Consider the following 24,621-nt stretch of genomic DNA (forward strand, 5'->3'; position numbering starts at 1 on the left):
GCAGTTCCTAAAGTACCAGTTAAGAGGGCTGCTTTCAACTGCTTGAGCTCAGAACTGAACTCTGCGATTTTGGGGTTGTGTATGTCTCCCATGGGTTTTGTGGGTTTTATCTTCTGTATGCCTTAGAGTCCTCATTTACAAAATGAGGATAATTCTAGAACCCATTATAAGGTTCTTAAAAACTAAATGAATTAAAACACAGAAAACTTACTGTCTGGCATACAGTAAGTATTTGAAAATAATTATTAACATTTAGTTAAGGATATACTAAAACAGGTGAGACAAACCCCGAACAACCCCAAAACATGAAAGGGAAATGGTGTTAATCTGAAAACTAAAAAAAATTTAACACCCGAGTCCTTTCAGCCTTCGCTGGCATTTCTATGAGGCAAAGTCCACTCAATATTAGGTTATAACTCTTTAAGATTGCACTACAAATATATAAGCAACTGAGTATTACATTGGCCAATATTGTTTGTATGCTAACCCTAAATACATATTTTCCTTTAAACTCTATGAGTTCATAATTCTAGAGATGTCATTAGCATGCATTTGCTTCATAGGTATTAACATTTTAATTAATCTTTATAAAAATTATTTTCTCATTCTAAATTATAAGAAAACATACTTTATCAATTTTTAAAAAATAAGTAGAAAAGATTTCTAATCAAAGACAAGTTATTAAAATAAATGAGAAATATTCACTATTATACTTGGTAATAAAGCATAAATGATAGGCAATTTATATTACTATTATTTTTACCTAGACCATCTATATTTTTATAGTTTTTAATTTACTTTTGTGGGTTTTCCATTTCTTTTCTCCTAGTACTGCAAGCTAGTCTACTTGTTCTTTTAATGATATCAATCTATCAGCCCCATACCATTGCATACATACCATTAGCTTCAATACCCTTATCCATGCCCCTAAGAGATACAATTTTCTTCCAGCCACCTCTGCTTTCCCTACCACCCTGAAAGTACACCTATGTGGGTCCTATGACCGCATTGGTCCCCAAAAACGGACTGTCCCCCATCTTTTTTTTCCTCATTAAACTTTGTTTTCATGGGAGTCAAAATTCTGTGACAGATTTTTGGTCAAGTTGTTTCCATTAAAAACCATAGATTTTAAAAACTCTTAACTGCTGCATGCAAAACCAAACAAACAAACAAAAAAAAACCCAAAGTGGTCCACAAAACATTCTCCTTTCCTTCTGAAGGTTTTATGATGCATTGTTATCATTAACCAGTCTTTTACCATTAAACTTAAATGGCCAATTGAAACAAACAGTTCTGGGCCCATACTTCTACCACTGATTTAGACTGGGGTGGCAGGTATTAGGGATGATATTCATTTAGCCTTCTGAGCTTTCTGGGCAGACTTGGTGACCTTGCCACATCCAGCAGCCTTCTATTCACGGCTTTGATGACACCCATGGAGTGGTTGTCCCTGAGCTCTCTTCTTTGCTTCTCTCTCTCCCCACAGAAAGCATTCTGGGGCAGATGGGCTGGTCCAAGCGGAAAGGAGAAGTGAAAATTATGGGACACATTCTGTGGTGATAGAATAATTACCATTCTTTAGGGTGGGAAAAGTAGGGGATGTGACCTGGAGGGGAAGAGGGCACCTTGTACTCCCTAATGCAAATCGTGAGAATCCTGATCTGGCTTTAGGGAGCAGAGAGAGTTCAAAAGAAGAACATTTTCCTTGTGCTGAAATTGTGAAGACAGAGAAGCAGGTGGGAGGAATGGTGAGAAGTCGCCCAAGGGTAAAAATGGAGAAAAACAAGAAGCTTGTAGGGTGCATTCCAGGTCCCCAGCTAGGTACTTTGTACTCGGTGGTTCCTCCTCACAGCAGCCTGTGAAGGAGGTAGTTGCATTTCCAATTTTCAGATGAGAAGAATGATGCTGACAGAGAAGAGCTTGCACAGGTTTACAAGCTCAGAAAGGAGCAGAGATCCGAATTCAGGACCGCCTGAGTTCTGGACTCTTTTCTGTCCATAGAGCCAAGAACCAGGAGGAGCCAACTACAGTGCTTTAGCCTTGACAGAGTGGGCTGCGGATTACGAGATGGGGGCTGGAAAAAGCTGGGACACCAAGACACATACATTTTAGCTACTCCAGGACGTGGGTTGAGGCTGTCCTTAGGCTGGTGTCCCCAGGGAAACAGAGAGATCTTTAGAAAAGAAGCACTGGACACACTTTCTGTTATCAACATGACTCTGTCACTCAAAGGACCAATGCAGATTTCCTTTCAGAGCTAGAACTAGAATTGGGTGTGCTTTGATTTTAGGGGCATCAGGAAAGCCTCCTTCCTCTCCAAAATCGCTCCCCCCAATTTTTGACAATGACTTGAAATGTCTTTAGGAGAGACCAATTTTAAATTCCATCATTAGAAGGATCTCTTTACATGTAAATGACCTGGAGAAATAACAAACTAAATCATATACAGTATTCTACAACATGGCATATAAATAACTAAGGAAAGACTAGATAAAGAGGAGTTCAAGGTGCTAGGGTTTCAAGGTAGGACTGGATTCAAGTATCCAGCAGTATGCAAAAGTTTCTAAGGGATATACAAACAAAAATATTTTTAAGGGAATCAGTATATCTTTAACTTCCATATGCATTCCTTCCTTTCTCTCTCTTTTGTGTGTGTGTGTGTGTGTGTGTGTGTGTGTGTGTGTGTGTGTGACGGAATCTTGCTCTGTCACCCAGGCTGGAGTGCAGTGGTACCATCTCGGCTCACTGCAACCTCTGCCTCCTGGATTCAAGTGATTCTCCTACCTCAGCCTCCTGAGTAACTGGGACTACAGGGGCGTGCCACCATGCCCAGCTAATTTTTTCTGTTTTCAGTAGAGACAGGGTCTCACTGTGTTAGCCAGTATGTTCTCAATCTCCTGACTCTGTGATCCGCCTGCCTCAGCCTCCCAAAATGCTGGATTACAGGCATGAGCCACTGTGCCCGGTCTGCATTCCTTCTTATAACTAATTTCTCTAAGAACTTGCCCTCTGCTTTTCAGAAGAAAGACATCTCTTGCATGAAAATCTTATCATCATACATTACATGAGACTGTAAAAACCTCTAGGGCACCAGATAAGGGAATAATTGGTAATATTAGTGTGGTAGTTGAGAAAATAAGAGACTATAATAACTGGGCGACAAATCCGCTTTGCAAATCAGGTGGTTTAAATTCTTTGCTTTCATCAAAACTGAAGAAGGGCCTAATATGTCAAATGATGGGTCACTGAACATAAATTCTGATGACAGATCGCTATGCAATTTTTGACCTGTAACTTGGAAGACGTGCAGAGTTGAGGGACATTGTTACAACGTAACTCCACATATTCCTATTTACTTATGTATGAGAAGGTTCTCAGTATTTGAATTTATTATAAATGACAGATAGAAATGTAATTGATTTTATCCTGTTTCATTTCAGCAGTAAGTAACATTCAAACTTGGCTAAATGAGCTACCTGGACAGGGGAGCAGGGATGAAAACCCCATTTCTCCTATTAAAAGCTGTATTTCCAATAAAAATTCAGTCTTTATGCCAATTATTTATCAAAACTTGTAGTACATTTGGGTTTTTACAAAAAAATTAACAATTTGATCCCTATGGTCAAAGGAAATAAAGTTTATATGCAAATTTTTATTACAGAGAAATACGATGACCAATAGAAATTTTAATGCCTAAAATTCATTCTATTAGAGTAAAAACCTATGGGGGAAATGGTATAGAAATATAAGTTAAAATAGAAAAAGGAATACTGTAAGTTTTCCTACAATTTTTTTTTTTTTTAAGATGGAGTTTCACTCTTGTCGCCCAGGCTGGAGTGCAATGGTGTGATCTCGGCTCACCACAACCTCTGCCTCTCAGGTTCAAGCGATTCTCCTGCCTCAGCCTCCCGAGTAGCTGGGATTACAGGCATGTGCTATCACACCCGGCTAATTTTGTATTTTTAGTAGAGATAGAGTTTCTCCATGTTGGTCAGGCTGGTCTCGAACTCCCGACCTTAGATGATCCGCCTGTCTCAGCCTACCAAAGTGCTGGGATTACAGGCATGAGCCACTACACCTGGTAAGTTTTCCTACTATTAAAGAAGAGTTTGTTCTTACATTTTCTTAATTGGTAATGTTGAGTAAGACATCATTATGGTGTCTGCATTCCATTGGATAACTTTAAGTCATCTAACAGTTCTTTTTAAAGATGTCAAATGTTTATAATATACACAGACATGGTATCTTTTCCCACTATTTAATTGTTTGATAATATTTTTTAGATACCAACGTAAAATGTGCAAGGAGATATGTATTTTTTAAGTCTTTTAGGGATATGCTAGCAAAAATTTTAAAGAACACTTCACTAGGCATGAGAGGATAGTGGTTCTGTTACCAAGCAGGAAATTTTACCAGGGGAGAATGAGGAAGGCTGAGAACTGAGAAGACTAAAGAACAGGGTAATAGGAGTGGGAGTTGGAGGTCAGTGAATGGAACTCTCCGAATATTTCTCCTGGATGCCTCTGCAGTTGTATTTACGCTGCACTTTCACAGAAGACCAGTGAGATTTTGCCAAAAGACACTCAAGTCTCAAGTACGAAAGCCTAGGGATAGGACCCAGCTGTGCCATTCACTGAGTCTATGCTTTTGAGCAAGTCACATAAAATCACTCAACCTTACTTTTCTACTTCTACAACAAGAAAAGTAGTATCTGTCCTAACTCCCTCATAAGGCTGTTGTGTGGTTTGGAAAGCATATACTATATATGAAAGCACTTTTGATGACTTCTATACAACTTTAAGCTGGTGTTATGGTGATCTCTTCACAGAGTAAATAATTTATTCTACAACATGTCCTTATTTCTTTAAATAACTTTTACAAATTAAGATATAAGTTTAGTGAACAGGGAAGAATGATATCTAGCATAAAATGAAAGATATTTAAAAATATTTTCAATGGACACATTTTCCATTAAATTCTGTCCTAAAGACACCATCTATTTATACATATCCAGATGCTAGAACTCCCTGGGTTCAGTGTAACTGAACACTGTGGTTTGTTTCTTTCTCAGGCAACACGCTCTGTGCTGAGGATGCTGAGCAACAGTGTGATATAATTCTGTAAGGAACAATCTTCACATTGTGAGCCCTTATTCAACAATCAATGAAAGACCAACAAAAACAGGGTTATCCTACTTCAGCTGAAATGTGTTAGCAACTAGGAAAAAGGAGAAAGTTTATGCAGAAGACATGAACTTTAATGTTTACATGCCACTCCCAAGACCATGCCCAATTGAAATCTTGCACTCAGAAATTCACTCACTGGTGATTTTCTAATCTTCTCCTCATAGGCCTGTTGAGACCCTGGGTCATCAACAAAGTACTCAATATTTTTGTGATTTTCCTTAATCTGAGCAGATGGCATATGTCTCTTTCAACAAACTAAATAGTCCAAAATATATCAACTCCCCCAATGCTCTTTGAGTCTCCAGTAATCCAGAAACATGCTCACATCTCTTCTATCCTAAAAACCAAACAACAACAAAATTAAGGCTGACGTACCCACCCTCTCCAGCTATGCTTCAGACTTCTCTTTCCCTTAGTGGCTAAACTCCTCAAAAGAGTGAAATATTCCCCATCCCTCTTTATGCACCTGCTCATTCACTCTCCCATTTAGCCATGTCTGGATTCCTGCTCCCCACTCTACTCAAACTTCACTTTCAAAAGTGACCAGTGGCCTTTCTCGTTGCTAAATCCAAAGGCATCTTCTCTTCTCTATGGTAAACAGCTCCACTGTCCCTCTGAAAAGCCTCCCTCTGCTGTTTCCTGCCACTTCATTATCCATTCTTTTGCAAGCCTCTTTCACTGGTCCTTTGATAACATCCAGCATTTTCATACAGTCCTTCTCAAAGATCTCCCTCTCTCATTTTCTCCTCCTTCTACTTTATATCATGGTTCTTTGTTCTGCATCAGAATCACCTGGGGAGTGTTTAAGCCATCCTGATGCCTGGGCCCCACAGTCAAAGGTTCTTATTTAATTGGGCAGACAAAGGGCCCAAGAATCAGTGTTTGTAAAAGCTCCTCAGGTGACCTCAATGTGCAGCCAGCTTTGAGAATGAGCTATGCACTGCCTACGTGACTTTATTCATTCTCAAGGCTGACAACTCACAAATCATTAGCTTCAGTCCCAACTTTTCTTAAGCTCTATTCATACTTCCAATTACTTTTTAGATAATTCCATCTGGATGCTCAACAAATACAAAAAAAACATAATAAGTGCTGAATATGATGTAATCGATTCATACCACAATGGATGTGAATCCATTACAATATCTCCTCACAGTGGCCTTCTCTCTATAAACTTGGTCCTCCAGTCTTATTCTTCTTCAATAATGGAGTCATTAATGGATGCTGAAGTTGAATTTCTCTTTTCCATTCAAGAATTTCTAAAAATTTTCATTATTTAAGAAGTGTGTGTAAATAATCACACACAACACAATGAAATGTGCTTACTCTACTTTTAGAAAATTGATGAGATGCATGTGACACTTTTTAGATGAACGACTTTTCCCCAAATACATTTTTGCTTGGGGTTTATCTGATTAGTTCATGAAAATTCATCAAATGAGACCACACAGACAATTTGTGTCATTTTAATGAATCAAATTTTAAAAGCATGCAGTCAATAAAACTCTTTTTTGTTGCTGTTGTTATAAGGAAAACAAAAGTGCTTTGGAGTCAGGCAGAGTTGGCTTTGAATCCCAGCCCTCCCACTAATTGAGCTTGTAGCCTTGTGCAGGCAGTAAGCTCCCAGAATCATAATCTTCACCTGGACAAGTGCAGGGTGCAACCCTCCAAGGGTTGTAGGGGGATTTAAATGAGATATGAAAAGAAAGCACCTGGAATTAGGAGATAGTCAATAAGTGTAATTTAATTGCCTGTTCCCTAGAACTAACTTGAGCCTACACAAAGCTATACCTACCTAAATGTATTTTAAACAATGATTCAGTGCCCTTTAGTGTCTCTATTAAGAAGTACATATCTTCAAATTCATAATACCAAATTAGTCGTATCTCAAAAAAAAAAAAAAACACTTGAGAGAAATCCGACTTTCAATTTACTGCTGCACAGGACTATAGGTAGTCGTTTATGAGTCTTCATTCATAAAACACTCCCAGTGAGGAAAGTGTCATCTTATTTACAGCTTCAATCCCTGCTAGTGTATGTACAGAAGAGATGTCATATCTCTAGCCTTTCTACATGGGGACCAGTTCCAGCTCTTGCAGTAGGAGGAGAAAGTGTTTGGAAATCCCTCCAACAGTGAGGTCATTCAATTCTACTGATGCCTTCAGTCTGGCACAGTGTTCTCAAAATACTAACATGATTTTATTAACAAATATGAATGATTCCTAATTTGATTACAATTTTTAGGACTAGAGCATATTGACACTATATGGTATGTTCCCAGAAAAGGTGTATAAAACTGCCATCCCTACTTGTGTGCAGTGTGATTTAAGAAGCAACTTTTTATGGCTCCTAGACTCACGGTTTTATAGTTTTGCTGTTACTGCTATTTTATAATAGTCAGAACCATTGGCTGCCTAAGTACTGTCAGGGAAAGAGAAGTTTTGCAGCAAAACATGGAGATCATTTTTCAATGGCTCAGGCTTCCATAATTTCTTTTGAGTAGCAACTCCAGCATTCAACAACCCTCATATTTCAAAAATGCTCTGTTAACTCTTTCCTAAATACTTTATTCTTCAGTTTAAATTTTTATTTATTTATTTTTAGTATCAGCAAAGACAGAGAAATATGGATTAACTTTTCCAGTGGATTATCCATTTATAGCTGGTCATTAAATATGGGATAAGTTATAATCCAGTTTAGTCTTGACTTTCCATAGTCATTTTCTCACCTTTGTTCACTCCCCTCTCTATTATTAAACATCATAAAAATGATGTTACCAAAGACAGATTCCCATGTTCTTATATTTAGAGTATATATAATGGGACTCCATTTAGATAAGACAGTTATTTTCCAAACAATATTTATTTCCAATAATTTTTCTCATGGTTTGCTATCAAAAGTTTTAAAATTATAACTATGCTCATGTTTTACTATTAAAAAACAGAAGACAACTATCTGGGGCAAAGTAACATATTTTTTAAAAAGGACAACTATGGCCTCTCCCTCAGTGCTGCATTCTTCATAATGGCTTGGGCAGAAGGAATGTGTCCCAGGGTGATTCATATATTTGGGGCTTTCCTGGAATGTCTGACACTAGACGTAGTAATCATAACTATTTTCCAATATATTTAATGTATTCTCTGAGTTGTTCCTTTTTAAAATAAGCAAATTAGTGTCACAGTAAGAAAAAAATTATAATCTGACATTCAAGTCTTATTTTCTGTTTCTAACAAGAGGGGCAATATATTTGTAATCACAATAATATAGACATTATGGTAACAAAGGATGATGTTGCACCTTTGGATGATACAAATACATAGCTGAATATCATTAAGCATTTAGGAATGTGAGCCATATTCAGCAGAAAGTATAGACTTTTAACTCCATATGAAACAAAAAGCTTTATTTTAGGATACACTTTGACTACCTTCAAGAAGACTAATGTGTTGATTTTGTAAGTATCTTCCTCATACTTTTGGAATCAACACAAGCAGGCACTGCTTATATTATGAAATAACTGGACTATAACTCCATCTCTTTCTGAAGTCTTGCCAAGTATGGAATGCAAATGCCAGTAAATAACAATACAAACAAAATCATTTTTTTCTCCTCAATCAGAATGCTCTAAAGTTCAGATATTATGGAAACATATAAGTAGAAACTATAACAAATTATAATCTGATTCTGATTTATATGTTTATAACACCTTCCATATGATCCTATAGGCTGAATTTTGTGATATCTTTTAGCATAACCTTTTACGTAAAGTTGACTTTTTGAGGGTTTCAAATACTTAAGAGCTTGTTTATTTCTTTAGTTCAGGATAAATAAACCACATCCCTGCATTCTACCAAAAGGGCAGTGTAATTTTTGTTAAATTAAGTTAAAAAGGAAGGAAAGACCAATGAAAATCTTTGCAGAGATACTTGAGAGATAGGTGGACTTTGGTCAGGACCATGCTAACAATGAGAGGTTCTCAGCTCCAAAAATCACTTTTGGCATCCTTTGCCCTTCTGATATACAAACTTGTTAACCTTATGATTGGTTAAGGAATTGTCTAATCATATATGTCAATAATAGAGAGCAAAGCATCTTGCAGTTTTCTTTCTTATTATACTCTCCTGTGAAAGACAGATGTGTTGTGTCTAATTATTCACTGATTGGTATCAGGAGAAACATTAACATAATTGGCACATTTGTTCTAATTAACAGAGGGAAACTGCCACATGCCACCCAACATGAAAAGTGAGTCCAGCAACCATTAGCTAGAAAACTCCACGTCTATCAGAAAGGTTACTCTGTTAAATTCAAACTGAGGCCCATCAAGTCAGAGCACAGGTTGAAAATGATATAACAGAGTTGAGAACTGTGTGCACACCTAAAAGAATGGAGATTTAGCCTAGAATCGTTGTCTATAGGTATATTAATCAAACAAATGAGAAAAGCAATTAGATGGCTATTATCAAATGTACACTCAGCCAAGCCAAGCTTCTCCAAGGAGCATTAGCTAGAAGCTGGGAATCTGCCAAGTTTTACTGACTGGTTTGGAAGTGACAAATCTGATGTTTTTGTGTATTTGTTTGTTTTAACTTTGTCCTTTACACCAGAGCTTCTCAAACTGCATTTTAGAATCACATGGAGAGCTTTAAAAAAATCTTGATAACCTGGCTGTGTATCATATCTATTAAATCAGAATCTCTAGGTGGGATATAAGCATTGGTAGGTTCTAACAATTCCCAGGTGATTCCACTGTGCCTCCACTTCTGAGAACCAGTACTGCAGAGTGGTGTGGTTTTGTTTTGAGACAGGGTATTGCTCTGTTGCCCAGGCTGGAGCGCAGTGGTGTGATGACGGCTCATTGCAGCCGTGGCTTCGACCTCCCAAGCTCGAGTGATCCTCCCACCTCAGTCCCTGGGGTAGCACACACCGCCATGTCTGACTAACTTTTATTTTTTTTATTTTCTGTAGAGATGGGGTTCTCTTACATTGTCCAGGCTGGTCTTGAACTCCTAGGCTCAAGTGATCCTCCTGCCTTGGCCTCCCAAACTGCTGGAATTACAGTTATGAGCCACTGTGCCTAGTGAAGACTGGTTTGATGATCTTGCTAAGATTTTGATTAAGTGTTCTGGGTCTGAGATTCTAAGCTCCCAGGTCATGATGATGTAGATAATCTATGTACCACAGTTAGAATAGCAAGGCCTTGGCAATTTTTTTTTTTTTTTTTAATGAGACCAAGTTTCACTCTTGTTGCCCAGGCTGGAGTGCAATGGTGCGATCTCAGCTCACTGCAGCCTCCGCCTCCTGGGTTCAAACAATTCTCCTGCCTCAGCCTCCCGAGTAGCTGGGATTACAGGCATGTGCCACCACGCCCGGCTAAGTTTTTTTTTTTTTTTTTTTTTTTTTTTTTTTTTTTTTTTTATTAGAGATGAGATTTCACCACGTTGGTCAGGCTGGTCTCAAACTTCTGATCTCAGGTGATCCACCTGCCTCAGCCTCCAAAAGTGCTGGGATTACAGGCGTGAGCCCCCATGCCTGGCCAAGGCCTTGACAATTCTAAAAGATATTGACAGCTAATAGTCTTCTGTAGACTTTCACAGGTAGGTTTGACTCTAATTGCTCCAGAGTTTGAAATCCTAGTATTATTTTCTTATTTCTCCCACTGGTGAAAGGCATCTCACCCTCCCTTGTAGGTGCTTTAAACAATCAAAACAGTTCTCTACTGTGGATAATTATGCTGGACGTTCTTTCTTGCTAAAAACCAGAGGCTACTATGTAGATTTTTGCTTCTCAGTTTTGGAATAAAACAAGTATCCATTCACTTCTGTGTTGACCACTGTGAAATATACTTTGCACCTTTCAGTAGGTTTGTGGAAGCCTGGGTATTTTTGTGCTTTAAAAAAAATGTTTGTCTTTAAGCAAGCTGAAATTATATCTTTAGACAATGGTAAAAAAAGATAGCCAAAGGATTAAAAAAAGCAAGTGGAAACTAGTGGCATTTTGCTCAGTTGTTGTTACTTCTGCAAAGGAAAGGCATTTGCCAAGAAAGGGAATTTGTTTTCCTGCTGGGGAAACACTCTTTTACTTGCACATATGTCTAGCTCATTGCTTTTGAGGGTTGAACATACGTAGGCCATATTTTAGAGGTGAACTTGTCTTGAAATCTGAAAACTTCTAAAACCTAAGTTCAACGATGACGCGATAAAAGCATGTTGACAAATGAACTAATACCAACAAAAAGCAAATGAAATAAAATAACCAAAACCTAAAGTAAAATGACTATATGTAATAGCACCATCCAAGAGAACAAAATGGCATTGAAGAGTCCCTAAAAGGCTAACTTTTCCAGGGCAAAAGGGCAACAAATTGACTAATCTGTAGCTAGTTCCTAACCAGTTTTTACTATATACTTGCCTTTCAGCATAAGGAACTCTCAGCCTTTCTTCTTACCAGTTAAAAGTGTTCAGGTCTATAGCCAAGTCTGACCATCTTTAGAAAAATACACGTTTTTGCTCTCTCTGACTCCATAATGAGTTTATGTTAGTGTGTGTAGGCATATAAAGAATCATGGGAAGAAATCCCAAAGCAAGGGAACTTATTGAAGAAAAACCTTTTTTGAACAAATGAAGGCCAACAAACATTTTTAAAAACCCTCCTGCTCTGTGATTATGGGCACAGGTTAGGTCTTTGCCTGCTGCCTTATCTCTACTGAGATAGAGACTTTGCTCGAAAACAGCTGAGGCTTATTAACCATTGATTTTAGGTCATCTAAAAAAGCTCATTCTAGTGGGTCTGCTGAATTTCCACATGGAACATTTCAGTTTCTCCTCAAAGACTAAATCTTTTCTAGATTTTCATCATTAAATAAATCCATAAAGGTGTTCCTAAATCCATTCTTGCACTTCTAAAATCCATTTTCCATGCAGCAGCCAGAATGATCTTTTAAAGGTATATGTCAGGTCTCGACAATTCCTTCATGTGCCCATTGGCTTTTCAGGCATTTAAAGAAAACTCCAAATCACTTACCGTCTCTGCAAGTCAGCGCCCTCGTTCCCTCTTTCCTGACTGAATGTCTTCCTGCCTTCCTCCTTGCTCACTGGGTCTCAGACACACTGGTCTCCTTTTTAACCCTGTAACCAATCACCTCCTCCTGAGGGTACTTGTCCTTGTTGCTCCCATCACCTGGAGCTTTCTTACTCAGATCTTTTCAAGACAGCTCCTTCCTTACCTTCAGATCTCAGCTCCATTACTATCTCTTCAGATAGACTTTCCTTGAACTCTAAAGTCATCCTCAATCCCCAACAACCATCACCCTCTCTCATATGACCTTATTTCCTTTAACTTGTTCATCTGAAAATATCTCACTCATTTTTCTTACATTCTTACTTATTGCTTTTCTCCTCGAGGGACTTGACTGACTCGTATTTCCTGCAACCAGAAAAATGTCTGGGACACCAAGCATCTACAGTAAATATTTCTTGTATAAGTGAATTGATGATTTTTAGAAATCTACATTTTATACTATAGGCTCAAAGCAATCACTAAGTACATGCAGAAATCAAGCCACAGATGTATAAGTCAGATAAAATCTATTATTTCTTTTGCTTTAAAATGGATCTTTTCATTGCTTAAACTTATTGCAATTTTAATTTGGCTTACATGGTTTCTGGGCTTGTGGTGATCTCTGTGTATAACTATTAGAGGCAGATATTGGAAGAAAAATATGGGATTTTTTCCATAATTTTTCACCCCAAAAAGTATGGGATGATCATAATAAGGAGGTGACTTTGTCGAATGTTGATTGGACCAAAGCAAAGCTTGAAAGGTGACTGCTAGGAAGGGAACCTGATACTTTTGAAAACCTGTGTTCAAGGCCGAGAATCATATCCTAATCAAAACTCTGTCTTGTAGCTACACACACGGTAGGAGAAAATTCCAATGGATAATTACTGGCACTGAAAGCAACATCTCCCTCCAAACTGGTATTCAGATTCTTCTTTTCTCTCTAAACTCTTTTGCCTGGAAAGAGTGTAAAGCACCACTCCAGAGACAACATACCTGCATGGAAATTCATCAATATGAACTTCCTATTATGGGAGAATGGCAAGGAAACATGAAGGACTCATGAAAGAAAGTGTTCAGCAGCCATATTAATAATCAATTAGATGGAGAGCCACCTGATGCTGCCCATTTGGCGGCGCCTCCAGCTGCCACCAGCTTTCTGCCCTGTCAGTATCAGCTTAAAAAAATCTGTTCCCTGTTTATCATGACTACACTCAGCAAAATAGTCTATTCTTTTGCACTTCACCCCATATTTTCCCTCTTGCTAATTAGAGATGCAAATGTTGATAAATAACATGACAATTTCTAAGCACAACTGGGTCAATAAGTTGAACATTGTGCCCTGTTCCTCCAATTAAACTCCTATGAGAAATAGCTCAATTATAATTAGAGAAGCAATTATCCCCTTGTTAAAGGTGAAACAAATCGCAGGTTTTAGAGAAAAATTCAGCTTTGCTCCTTCTGCCATGCCAACAAATCTTGTATCCATTGATGTTTTCATCCCAGTACTCTCCAAAAGAGATAATCTGATAAAGCATCTCTGAATATATTTCTGGCTCTCCATGTGACAGTAACATTTTCTAGGCATAAAATAAAATGAGCAAAGAGGGATTAATTTCATAGAGTGCTGCTATTATGCTAGTGGAATAACCCAGCACCAGTTCCATGGGTGTATTAATTTTCTTGCTTCTTCAGGGAGATGGAGGGAAGGTTTATCTGTTGAAAGAAAGGCAAACACCTCACCAGAAATGGAAGAAAACAATCATATTTTTGGCTTGATCCTAACAAAAGTATTATTAAAGGAAACACTGAGCTATATCATTTTAGAGTCTTCCTGGGATTTTTTTTTTCCTTTCTTTCATCTAGTTTACTTGAAAATTTTAATAATATTTTTATTAACACCTCCCTTATCATCCTGGAACTCAAGTGTCTCCCACTCCCAGTGGCCTTGGTTCCTGGTCCTAGTGGTTTGGAACCCTGCCCTCAGGGTTCAGACTGATGGAGTCTGTCATCCCATACCAAGATCTCTCAGTAGGATTGCATCTTCAGGGACGAGAAGCATCCTTTTCTGAGCGTTCCATCTCCTGAGGTGCTGCCTCCATGTCACATCCAGCGGGGCCGCTTTCTGTCATTTAGTTAAATATACTTAGAGAATCTACTAAGTGACTTATAACTTGCTGGCGTTAGAGATAAAACATGATCAAAAAACTTTTTGCTCCTTATTTCATCACGAGCTTGTCAGGCAAGAAGAGTAAACAGATAAATTTCAATACAATCAGTAGGTAGAGCTATATAAAATTGTGGCATGTGGGGGCTGCCATTTAGCCAGGCACACTGGTTCATCCATGCCAGGTATTCAATGTGGAAACAGTTCTGTATCTGTTGCTAAACTACTGAGTGTCCCTCACCCCCAGGCCCTGGCTGGCTGCCTGGGATTTCTGGATACCCTGTGACCCCGTGGCTAAAGGGTTATATCTGATGTAGCACTAGGCCCCTAAGAGTCTGCTCTTGTGCTAAGGAATCCATGCAGTTATTAAATATTTGGAATAAAATCCCTAGATATAAAGAAAGGACTTTAGGGAGAACAGAGAAGGAGCAGCCAAGTCTAGAGTTCTGAAACTGTTGTGCTTCATCCCTAGCGTCCCTTGTTTTCTTATTGGAAAGGGCTTAGTCTAAAGAAGTATAAGGAGTCCTCGGTTGGCCTCTTCCTCCTCTGAGACTTTCTTTGTCACCCTCTTTCCTTGGGCTCTGAAAAGGAGATCTACCAAGAGTAGCCTCAGGCTAAATTTCCTCTTTGGGAGAAAATGTAAGGGCTGGTCTAGTGTCCTGAGTCAATAAGGACTGAATGAACAATAGTAGCTTTAAAGATCAGGGTAATTTAAAGATCAGGGTAAGGGGCCAGTCGTGGTAGTTCACACCTGTAATCCCAGCACTTTGAGAGGCTGAGGTGAGCAGATCATTTGAGGCACGGAGTTTGAGATCGGCCTGGCCAATATAGTGAAACCCTGTCTCTACTAAAAATACAAAAATTAGCTGGGTGTGGTGGCGTGCACCTGTAATTCCAGCTACTCAGGAGGCTGAGGCATGAGAATTGCTTGAACCTGGGAGGTGGAGGTTGCAGTGAGCCAAGATCATGCCACTGCACTCCAGCCTGGGTGACAGAGTGAGAGTCCGTCTCAAACAAAACAAAACAACAAAACAAAACATCAGGGTAAGGGCAGCAGCACATCACGACTTGCTATAAGTAGTTTCATTAACCAATTATTTGGTAGTGTTGTTGAAAGAGCATTTCCTTATTTTAAAGCTTACAATATTGTCTTCATTTGTAGCATGTGTGGACTCCAACCAAAGTAACTGACTAGAGAATACAGGAGAGCATCTTGGTGATTCTTAGAACAGAAACTTCCCCTCTGCGTACCCCACAGTGCCAAGAAGAGGGGCAAGGTACTGAGTAAGAATTTTGAATTTAAGAGGTTGAGCTTGGTCTTGTGTGAATTAAAAAATGATAATATAATAATAATACCAACAATGGCTAATGTTTCTTGAGTGCTTTTGACATGTTCTAAGTGATTTGCATATATTACCTCATTTAAACCTCACGACACATTCTGCATAGACACTATTGTTATCTCCCTTTTATGGTTGAGGAAATTTGGTTCACAGTATTTAAGTACCTTGACTGAAGTAAAAAATGGTGATGCTTGGGTTTGAACCTGGAATTCTGTAAGAAAATTAGAAAACATTCTATAGTGGAGATTATAGGATGCCAAAATAGGGAAGAAGTAAAATGTTATTACCTTAGAAATGCCTATGCCATTATTTGTACCCAAAGTGGTATATCAAAACTAAGACTAGAGTTCCTGACAAACTTACTGATTTGGAGAGAAAAGAAATTACTGCTTCCTGACATTCTGCAGAGAATGTACCTGACTACTTCCTCAATATAACTAGACATATGCTTATAAAATAAAGATCAATTGAAACAATCAGCCATATGTTCATTGAACATATTTTGCCTGACTCTTTCTTGGAATCATTTGCCTTGGAGACAAAAGGAGCACAAATCCAGTCTGGCTTCATCTTCCAAAGTCTGATATAATTATTACAAAACACATGAGTTTTACCTGCTGGTTTTCCTTTAACATCAATATTTCACTTTATCCTATTTTTATGCTTAAAGATTCTTTAAACAAATAAATGAAATATTAAATAATGAATGCATTTATATTAGAAGGAAAATGATCGTATAATCCTTTAACTCACCAAGTTACCTTTCATTCCTTTCTTTTTTAATTTATCTGCTCCTCTTGAGCAAATGGCAGTTGTAATATGTCATGTTAAGGTATTCATTAGCTTTCTGATCTTGGTGATTTTAATAGTGTTGAAAAGAATCTATACAGGAATTTATTAGCCTGCTCTTGAGCATGTGTGTTTGATCTCTCTTCTGACTTTAAAAAATGAAAAAGAAATGCATATTAAATATAGTTCTTTGAATGTCAAATGGGTATATGATTTTTGAGCTTGCCAAGTTTTAATTGGTCTCTTCCCTAGTGATGATACAAATAGAATTCACAGCCAATTAGTTGCAGTCATGAATCTTTACTCCTTGATGAAGTGAACTACTTTGTTGAGGAGACTGAAAAAAATGAAGAAATTACTAAGATCTCCCCACCTAAAGTCTTTGCAAGGATCAGTTACCTTTTAGAAGCCCTGAGCAAAAGTGATGCCATGGATACCCATGTCGCTCATGATCTGTTTTGGTCTTTAAGGTGGTTTCATGGAGGAGGTGTGCATTAAAATTTTAGAAATACCATTAAGAAGACATATGCACTATTGTAATTATCAAAATGAAATATTGAATAGAGAAGAGTTTCCTCCTTCCTAGTCATACTAAATCATACTGTGTCTTAGTGCTGGGAGATAAGGTTTTGATGCCGTTGAATGAAATAGCTACTATCAAGCAAAGTCTCTGATAACAATTGGCATGAGATGCCAATTTAAGGCAAAAAATAGCCCTCTTTCAAAGTAAAAAAAAAGGAATTTCATTAAAATTTCCTTTGAGTTCTTTGCATTGACTTATAGAGATATGAAAGGTTGTGATAGAAAAATGGAGTTATTTCATAAGGACTCTGCCTAAATTTTCAATTATTTAATTATTATTATTACTATTAAAAAAACAATCAGATGTTTGAGTTTGTTGTCAGGGGACCAGCGAACTACCTGACCCTATCTTTACTTCTTGAAAAAAATTGAAAAACTATGAGAAATAGAATACTTTAAGTACATTATTAATTATTAATTGCTTTTTGGACTATGTTGAAAGTCTCAATAGTATTATTTTTCACTTTCAGAGATAGGCACAACTTCAGGGCTTAACTTTTAAAAATTCATATACATTGAACGCATATATAAGACCAAATTGCAACAACTGAAATATGCCTCTTTCAACACATGCAATAAAGAGTAAAACTTTCAAATGACTCAATGTAGTTTGGAGGCCAACAAGGACCACCACCAAACTGGCAGCTATGCCACTTGTCAAATTAATGTGTGCTTGGGCTTGTAGGACACGGGGTCAGTTAGGGCAATAGTGTCAGATGCATGTAAGGATGTCTCCTAATAATCATTTAAAGGGTAACCTGTTTTTAGAGTTTAGGATTTATTTGTTAACAAATGGAAGACACAGTATTAGTTTTCCTCAACAGTGTGATCTAAGATGATGGTGAGTGCTTGCAATCTCTTCTGGGTCACAGGGTCCTCTTCCCCAAAGAGAGATATTTTCAAAGGGCATTGTATTGTGTGGTGCTAATGAAAAGTCATGGTATGCATCTGATTTGTAATACTTCATTAGCAACCAGTAGGCTTTGTTCTAGCAGAAACAAACAAACAAAAAAAAAAATGGAAAATGAAGGACTTGATGGAAAGCTTATAGGATGAAACTAATTGACACCTGTTACTCCTAAAACATGTTTTTATGCAAGGTGTGTGGGCATGGCTTTTAGGTATGTCTATGACTACATCATGGAATGGAAAATACATATGTTAGGTGAACAGGCTCACAGACACAGAAAAACACACTGTCTTCTTACATTCACATTTTTCGCATATCAGCAAGAACAATAATAATATTGATGGCACATTGTTAAGTCATACCATCTCTCTCTATGAAAAGTGCCAGATAAAATAAAGCAGTATTTCTGATTTCTTGAAAGAGAATGACAAAATTAAACCAAGCTGCCCGTGGCTTTGTCCAATGGGGCATTCTAATTGACTCCCAAGTCATTAATCAGTTCCCAATCAATCTATTTTGCCAGCAGCAGGCAGTTAGGACTCCATTACCAACCATTCATCATGCCATACCCTAATTCACTGCACCATTAGCCAGGGATTAAGCCCCTGTTAGAATAACTTAGTGCCAATTGCTAAATTGAAAGAATTGTTGTTATTCACCTCAGCCACTGGGATCCCTTCAGGTGGTCGACACTGGAGTAAGACTTCCTGTTCCAAAGACACTTCCTTTCCTAGGGGTTCCTGCTCAAATGTCTTCCGTAGATCTGGAACGTAAAAGTGACAAAATACACGTCAAAACTAACTAAATAACATTCATTCATTTCAGAGAGTACAAAAAATTTTCTGACTTAGTATTTTGTCTGTGCTTTTTTTGGTTTGTTTGTTTGAGACAGGATCTCACTCCATGTCACAGGCTGAAGTGCAGTGGTGTGATCATAGCTCACTGCAGTTTTGAACTCCTGGGCTCAAGCGATCCTCCTGCCTCAGCCTCCTGAGTGACGAGGACTACAGGTGTATGCTAGCATGCTTGGCTATTTAAAAAAAATTTTTTTTTTTTTGTAGAGATAGAGTCTCACTATATTTCCCAGGCTAGTTTCAAACTCCTAACTTCAAGTGGTCCTCCTGCCTCAGCCTCCCAAAGTGCTGGATCTATAGGTGTGAGCCACGGTGCCTGGACTTGCATTTTTGTTTAACCACATGTTATTAGTACTTTACTAAATCTGGTGACTATATTATGTGGAAGAAATTGTGAAATTCAGAGGCTATGAACTGTTCTTACTTTAAACTTCAATGGAAGCCTTTGGTAGCCCTTATTTTAACAATTAATAAAGTTCATTAATTGCTTTTCATTTGTATTTTTTTATCCATCAGTTATGATGATCACAGTTTTAAGTCAAAAGAACTCCATTCTCTTGATTCGTATATCTACAGACTCCCTTATGTATAGACATACTTTCCTCTTTTCTCACAATGGATACTATTGAAGCTCCAGTAACTCTGGAATCTTTCGATGAATACTCTAGGTGAGTTTCCGTTTCAAAGTGGAAAACAGGTATAGCTCTAATGTAACTGACGAGTTAATGGGTCCAGCACACCAACATGGCACATGTATACATATGTAACAAACCTGCACATTGTGCACATGTACCCTAGAACTTAAAGTATAATAATAATAATAAAAAAACAAAGTGGAAAACAGAATGCTGGAATCTGTAAGGAAGAAGCATAACTTCTTCAGGAGCCTCAAGTACAAGCCAGAGAAAAGAGAATTGAGAAGAGTCCCAAGATATCACTACATTTAATCATATGGCCATTCATCAATTAGAAGACTAGTCATTTCTGCTCAAATATCCCAGGTACCTAATTATGTATTTATCTAGTTATAGTTGATATAGGGATATGCAGCTGAGTTTTACAAACTGTTGTTAGATGGGCACAGAAATGTTAGAAGCCGGTTTGTCATTTTAAACACATCAGAGGCACATACTTCAAGAGATGGGTTTAACTAAATAATCCCTGAATACCATATAATTATTTTGTTTTAATGGTTTGGCTTTAAACTCTGTATACACTTAATCTAATTTCTAAAGGTAAAAAATTAATTTAGTCATAGAACTTTGAAGCAGCATTTTTTAAAAAGTCTACAAAAATTTTATTTCATGCATGTACGGTTCAGTTCCTTCCAATAAAAAGTTATTAGAATTTTACCCAGTGAATTTTAATAAAAAATTAATGTCTCTGTTCTGTCATGCCAGGTCCCTAATAAAGATCTAAGAATCTGAAAGCAGCATTGCAGTGGATTGAACTAATGAGTGGAAACCTGAAGACCCCAGAGCAGTGGTCCCCAACCTTTTTGACACTAGGGACTGGTTTCATGGAAGATAGTTTTTCCACTGACCGTTGGGGTGGGGCGTGGCGGGGATGGGATGAAACTGTTCCACCTCAGATCATCAGACCTTAGTTTGATTCTCATAAGGAGTGTGCAACCTAGATCCTTCGCATCCGTAGTTCACATAGGGTTCATGCTCCTATGAGAATCTAATGCTGCCAGTGATCTGACAGGAGGCAGAACTCAGGTGTTACCCTAATGCTCACTAGCCTGCCACTCACCTCCTGCTGTGCGACCAGCTCCTAACAGACCACGGACCAGTACCAGTTCTCAGCCCAGGGGTTGGGACCAGTACCAGTTCTCAGCCCAAGGGTTGGGACCCCTGCTCTCAAGTATATCCCTAATAGAGCTCTACCAGAAAACACCTGGAAAAATGCACTAAGGAAAGACTGCATTGTTACACATGTGCCATATAGTTGAAATTCTTGGCAGAAGAAAACCCTCAAGATTATAAGGGTTGTGAGAAAATTATAGATCTATGAGGGTCTGAGGCAAGACAAGAGACCTCCAAATGTGACAGAATTTCTATCAGAAAAATGCTTCTAATTTGATTGTCAAGACATTGAGTATATTGTAGAAATGAACATTTGGGGCCACATGCAGTGGCTTATGCCTATAATCCCAGTAATTTGGGAGGCCAAGGCAGGTGAATCACCTGAGGTCAGAAGTTTGAGACCAGCCTGGCCAACATGGTGAAACCCAGTCTCTACTAAAAATACAAAAATTAGCTGGGCATGGTGGTGTGCGACTGTCCTCCCAGCTACTTGGGAAGCTAAAAGATAAGAATTGCTTGAACCCAGGAGGCGGAGGTTGCAGTGAGCCGAGATTGCACCACTGTACTCCAGCCTGGGTGAAAGAGTGAGACCCCATCTCAACAACAACAACGACAAAAAGAAATGAACATTTGGGATCCACAGAGTTTTCATAACTTTAAAGTTATCTAAACCATGTCATTGTCTTACATCCAAAACACATGTTGACCAAATTACCTGGAGCATCACAGCATAATAATCAATGGCTGCCTTAGAACCTGCTGATACAGATTTTCTACATGTTGCCACCCCACACGTCCCCTCGACATCTCTTTTGGTTAATTCGTATTCTTCCAATGGAAACATTAAAAATTTTCTCTTCTGATGTGGTGGCTTCTCTTGGTTTTTTTATCTGCACTGAGATAAAATTTGATAAAACACCAGATACCAATAAAAAGAGCAGCAGTGAATATCATTTACAGGCTAAAATGTTCTTGACAAGATTTATCTTGTTTGTAGAAAATGATTCTGAGGAACTTCTGCCTGATGTGGGGTTGGGCAAAGACATAATAACTGGAATGAGTTCTCAAATTCAGTAACATACTGACTCACTCTAATTCAAATTAACCAAGATATCACAAAATGAGGGCTAAGAACAAGAAAAAGGCATATATGTATTTAAATAGAGCAATTTCATTTAACATTTATTCATTGTCTCCATATGGTAGACATTTTATTAGGTACTTTGGATGAAGATGTACAAGACACAGAAAGAAGACTAGAAAGGTAAGCTGAGGTGTGCTTATGAAAAGCCTTTCTGTCATGCTATGGAATGGCAAACCCTCAAAGGAGTGAGATCAGAGACCAGGAGTATCCATCAGAGTGACTGATAGAGGGAGGCGGTGGTGAGGAGCCCGAAGTTAGTTAGGGACTCATTTGAATAAACCATGAGGGATGACGGGGTCCTGAACTCAGCTAGTATAGTGGACAGGAAGAGGAGGAAGTAATTCTAGAAATAAATAGATCATACCTTGAAGAAGATGTAGGTATTTGGAGAGTGCCAGAAGGCAAGAATAATGTTATATTCTTAGTTACTGCATTGTTAACTTGGTACGAACACTGAGTGGCATAGTATCAAGTTGGGCAGGGAAGCAGAGAGAAAGATAAATTCATTTTGGTACATGTTAGGTTTGGCATATCTGTGAAACATTCAAACTGAAAAGTCTAGTAGTCCAGATCATGGTTCCTAAACCTTAACCCTGTTAATTTTGGGGACTGGGTAATTCCTTGTGGTAGTTGTTCTTTGCATAGCAGGATGCTTAGCAACATCCCCGGACTCTACCTGCTAGATGCCACTGGAACCCCATCCCAACCTTAACAAAATAAGTGCCTTCAGACAATGCCAGATGTCCCCTAAAGGGAAAAGTCACCCCCAATTGAGAACCACAGGTCTAGGGCTTGGAAAAGAAGGCCTGGTAGGATTTCTTGTGCTTCACCAACTAGGCAATTGCTGAAGCACTGGAAATAGATGGCATCACCAGGGAGAGACTACAGCATAAAAAAAAAGAGGACAGTGACTTTAAGAGGAAAAGCTGTCATCCAACAATATAGAGTGAACAAAGCGGTAGGAGAAAACCCAAGGAAGTTAGTGTCAGAGCATCCAAGAGGAAAATAAAGTTTTAAAAAGTGGGGCGGTCAATAGGAGAAATGCAGTGAAGGACTCAGAAGCACTCATAGGAGAGAAATCATTGGTCTGGGAAGTTTAGGAGTGAGGGGGAGCAGAAGCCAAGTTGTGATGAGGAGTGGCCAGGAAGTGGGGAAATGACCATTCTGGGTACTGTGGGAGCAGAGGGAAAAGTTCTCCTTTGCCCTCTGAAGGTTCAGTGGAAAATCAACTAAGTCACAAAAGGCAGATTAATTGGAGAGAAGACAGACAAATTTTACTTAACACATACACATGGGAGCCTTTGGAATGAAGACATAAAGATCCAGGGATAATTGCCCATTTTTATGCTTCCGTTCAACAAAAACTGGACAGTGTGTAGAAATATGATTGGACAAAAAGGATCTGACCTAATGTTAATAGACTGAGTGGAGAGACCTAGCAAGACTGTGGGTCTAGATTCTTCCTGGCCTCTCTGAGCATTCATTCCTTCCTTCACCTGGGTATCAGGCAGGACCCTCTCTGGAATGGGGGTCTGATGACCTATGATCACACAAGGTAGGTTAGATAAATTTTTTATGGTCACTTTTTACACAAAAAGGAGGTTGGAAATTTAGAATAATATTTTTCAGTTTTGTGGCTGGTTTTGGACTAAGGGGGTTTCTATGACTCGCCTGGGGAAAGAGGGATTGTCTTTTCCATAGCTGGCCTTGGGGAAGAATGGACTGAGAGACAGGAGGGCAGGAGTAGGTCAGAGAAAAACTTGCTTCTGGGGCCTTCATTTTGGCGTATTGTTTTCTAAGTCCCAACGGTATCTACTACTCTTTTCCAAAATTTTAAGGTGACAGAAGTTAGTAGCACCATTAACGGGCAATGGGTTTGAGTGCAGCATGCTGTAATTCTTCTTAGAATATGGTGCAATTTTTAGCACAGTTTTCTAATTCTTGCCATATGAAGGCATATTTTATGTAGACGTTTCCTAATTGAGAATGGCGATGGATACAGGCATCTACTTCCAGAGACAGGCTTAATAAACCATCATTGAATACCACAGAATTATTTTAAGGGTTTGGCTTTAAGCTCTACATAAATTTTATCTAATTTCTAGAATGATCTCACACTTAACCCCCCATAAGGCAATACTTCTTCCTGAAAAACACTTCTAATTCCTGCCGTAAAACCTCTCTGGCTTTCAGATTGTGTAATGAACATAGGGTATATCGTGGCCGTGCAGCATGGAAGCCGCTCATTTCAGCACGCTTCCTCACCACTCTGTGAGGGGAGGGTAGATAAGATTCTAAGCATATCTTTCATCATTTGGAGAGATGTGATAGAAGGCAGGCCGGTTGCCTTGCAGGCAGAGTGAACACAAGGGTGACGAATGAATAAGAATGAAAAACGGACACTTGTCAGCTAGGAATTAGATGTAAAACAGAATGGTTCAGAATAATGTGGCCATTCCTGTCAGAAAAAAAAGAAGAATTTCTGCCCTTGGAAGACCTTTAGGATTCTACATTCTGCTTTCTTTCCATTAGTTATAAGACTGCTACTAAAATAAGTATGAAGTCCTTTCATTAATAACCTAGATTACTTTCGCAAACTCAACTTGGTATGCATCTAACTTAGTCATTGATTCTGCCAATTAAAAGCTATCGTCGTATGTATGCATTCAGAGAGATGTTTACTTAAGAACATGAATATTGGCTTACTAAATCCATACACTGAAATCCAATTAGCAGATGTAGAATCAGACCTGAAACAATATAGATTTCTATTTTCCAT

The 24,621-nt window shown here is 38.4% G+C and overlaps 1 protein-coding gene across 1 annotated transcript in view; it reads right to left on the reverse strand.

Moving 5' to 3' along the window:
- UNC5C (unc-5 netrin receptor C) overlaps nt 1-24,621 on the reverse strand; it is a 382,951-nt gene that overhangs the window by 91,868 nt on the left and 266,462 nt on the right. The window contains exon 4 of the mRNA XM_010385580.2: nt 18,696-18,799. Within this exon, the coding sequence (XP_010383882.1) occupies nt 18,696-18,799 (104 nt within the window). The remainder of the gene's footprint in view (nt 1-18,695; nt 18,800-24,621) is intronic.

The sequence above is a fragment of the Rhinopithecus roxellana genome, chromosome 2 (genome assembly GCF_007565055.1).
Source record: "Rhinopithecus roxellana isolate Shanxi Qingling chromosome 2, ASM756505v1, whole genome shotgun sequence".
NCBI lineage: Eukaryota > Metazoa > Chordata > Mammalia > Primates > Cercopithecidae > Rhinopithecus > Rhinopithecus roxellana.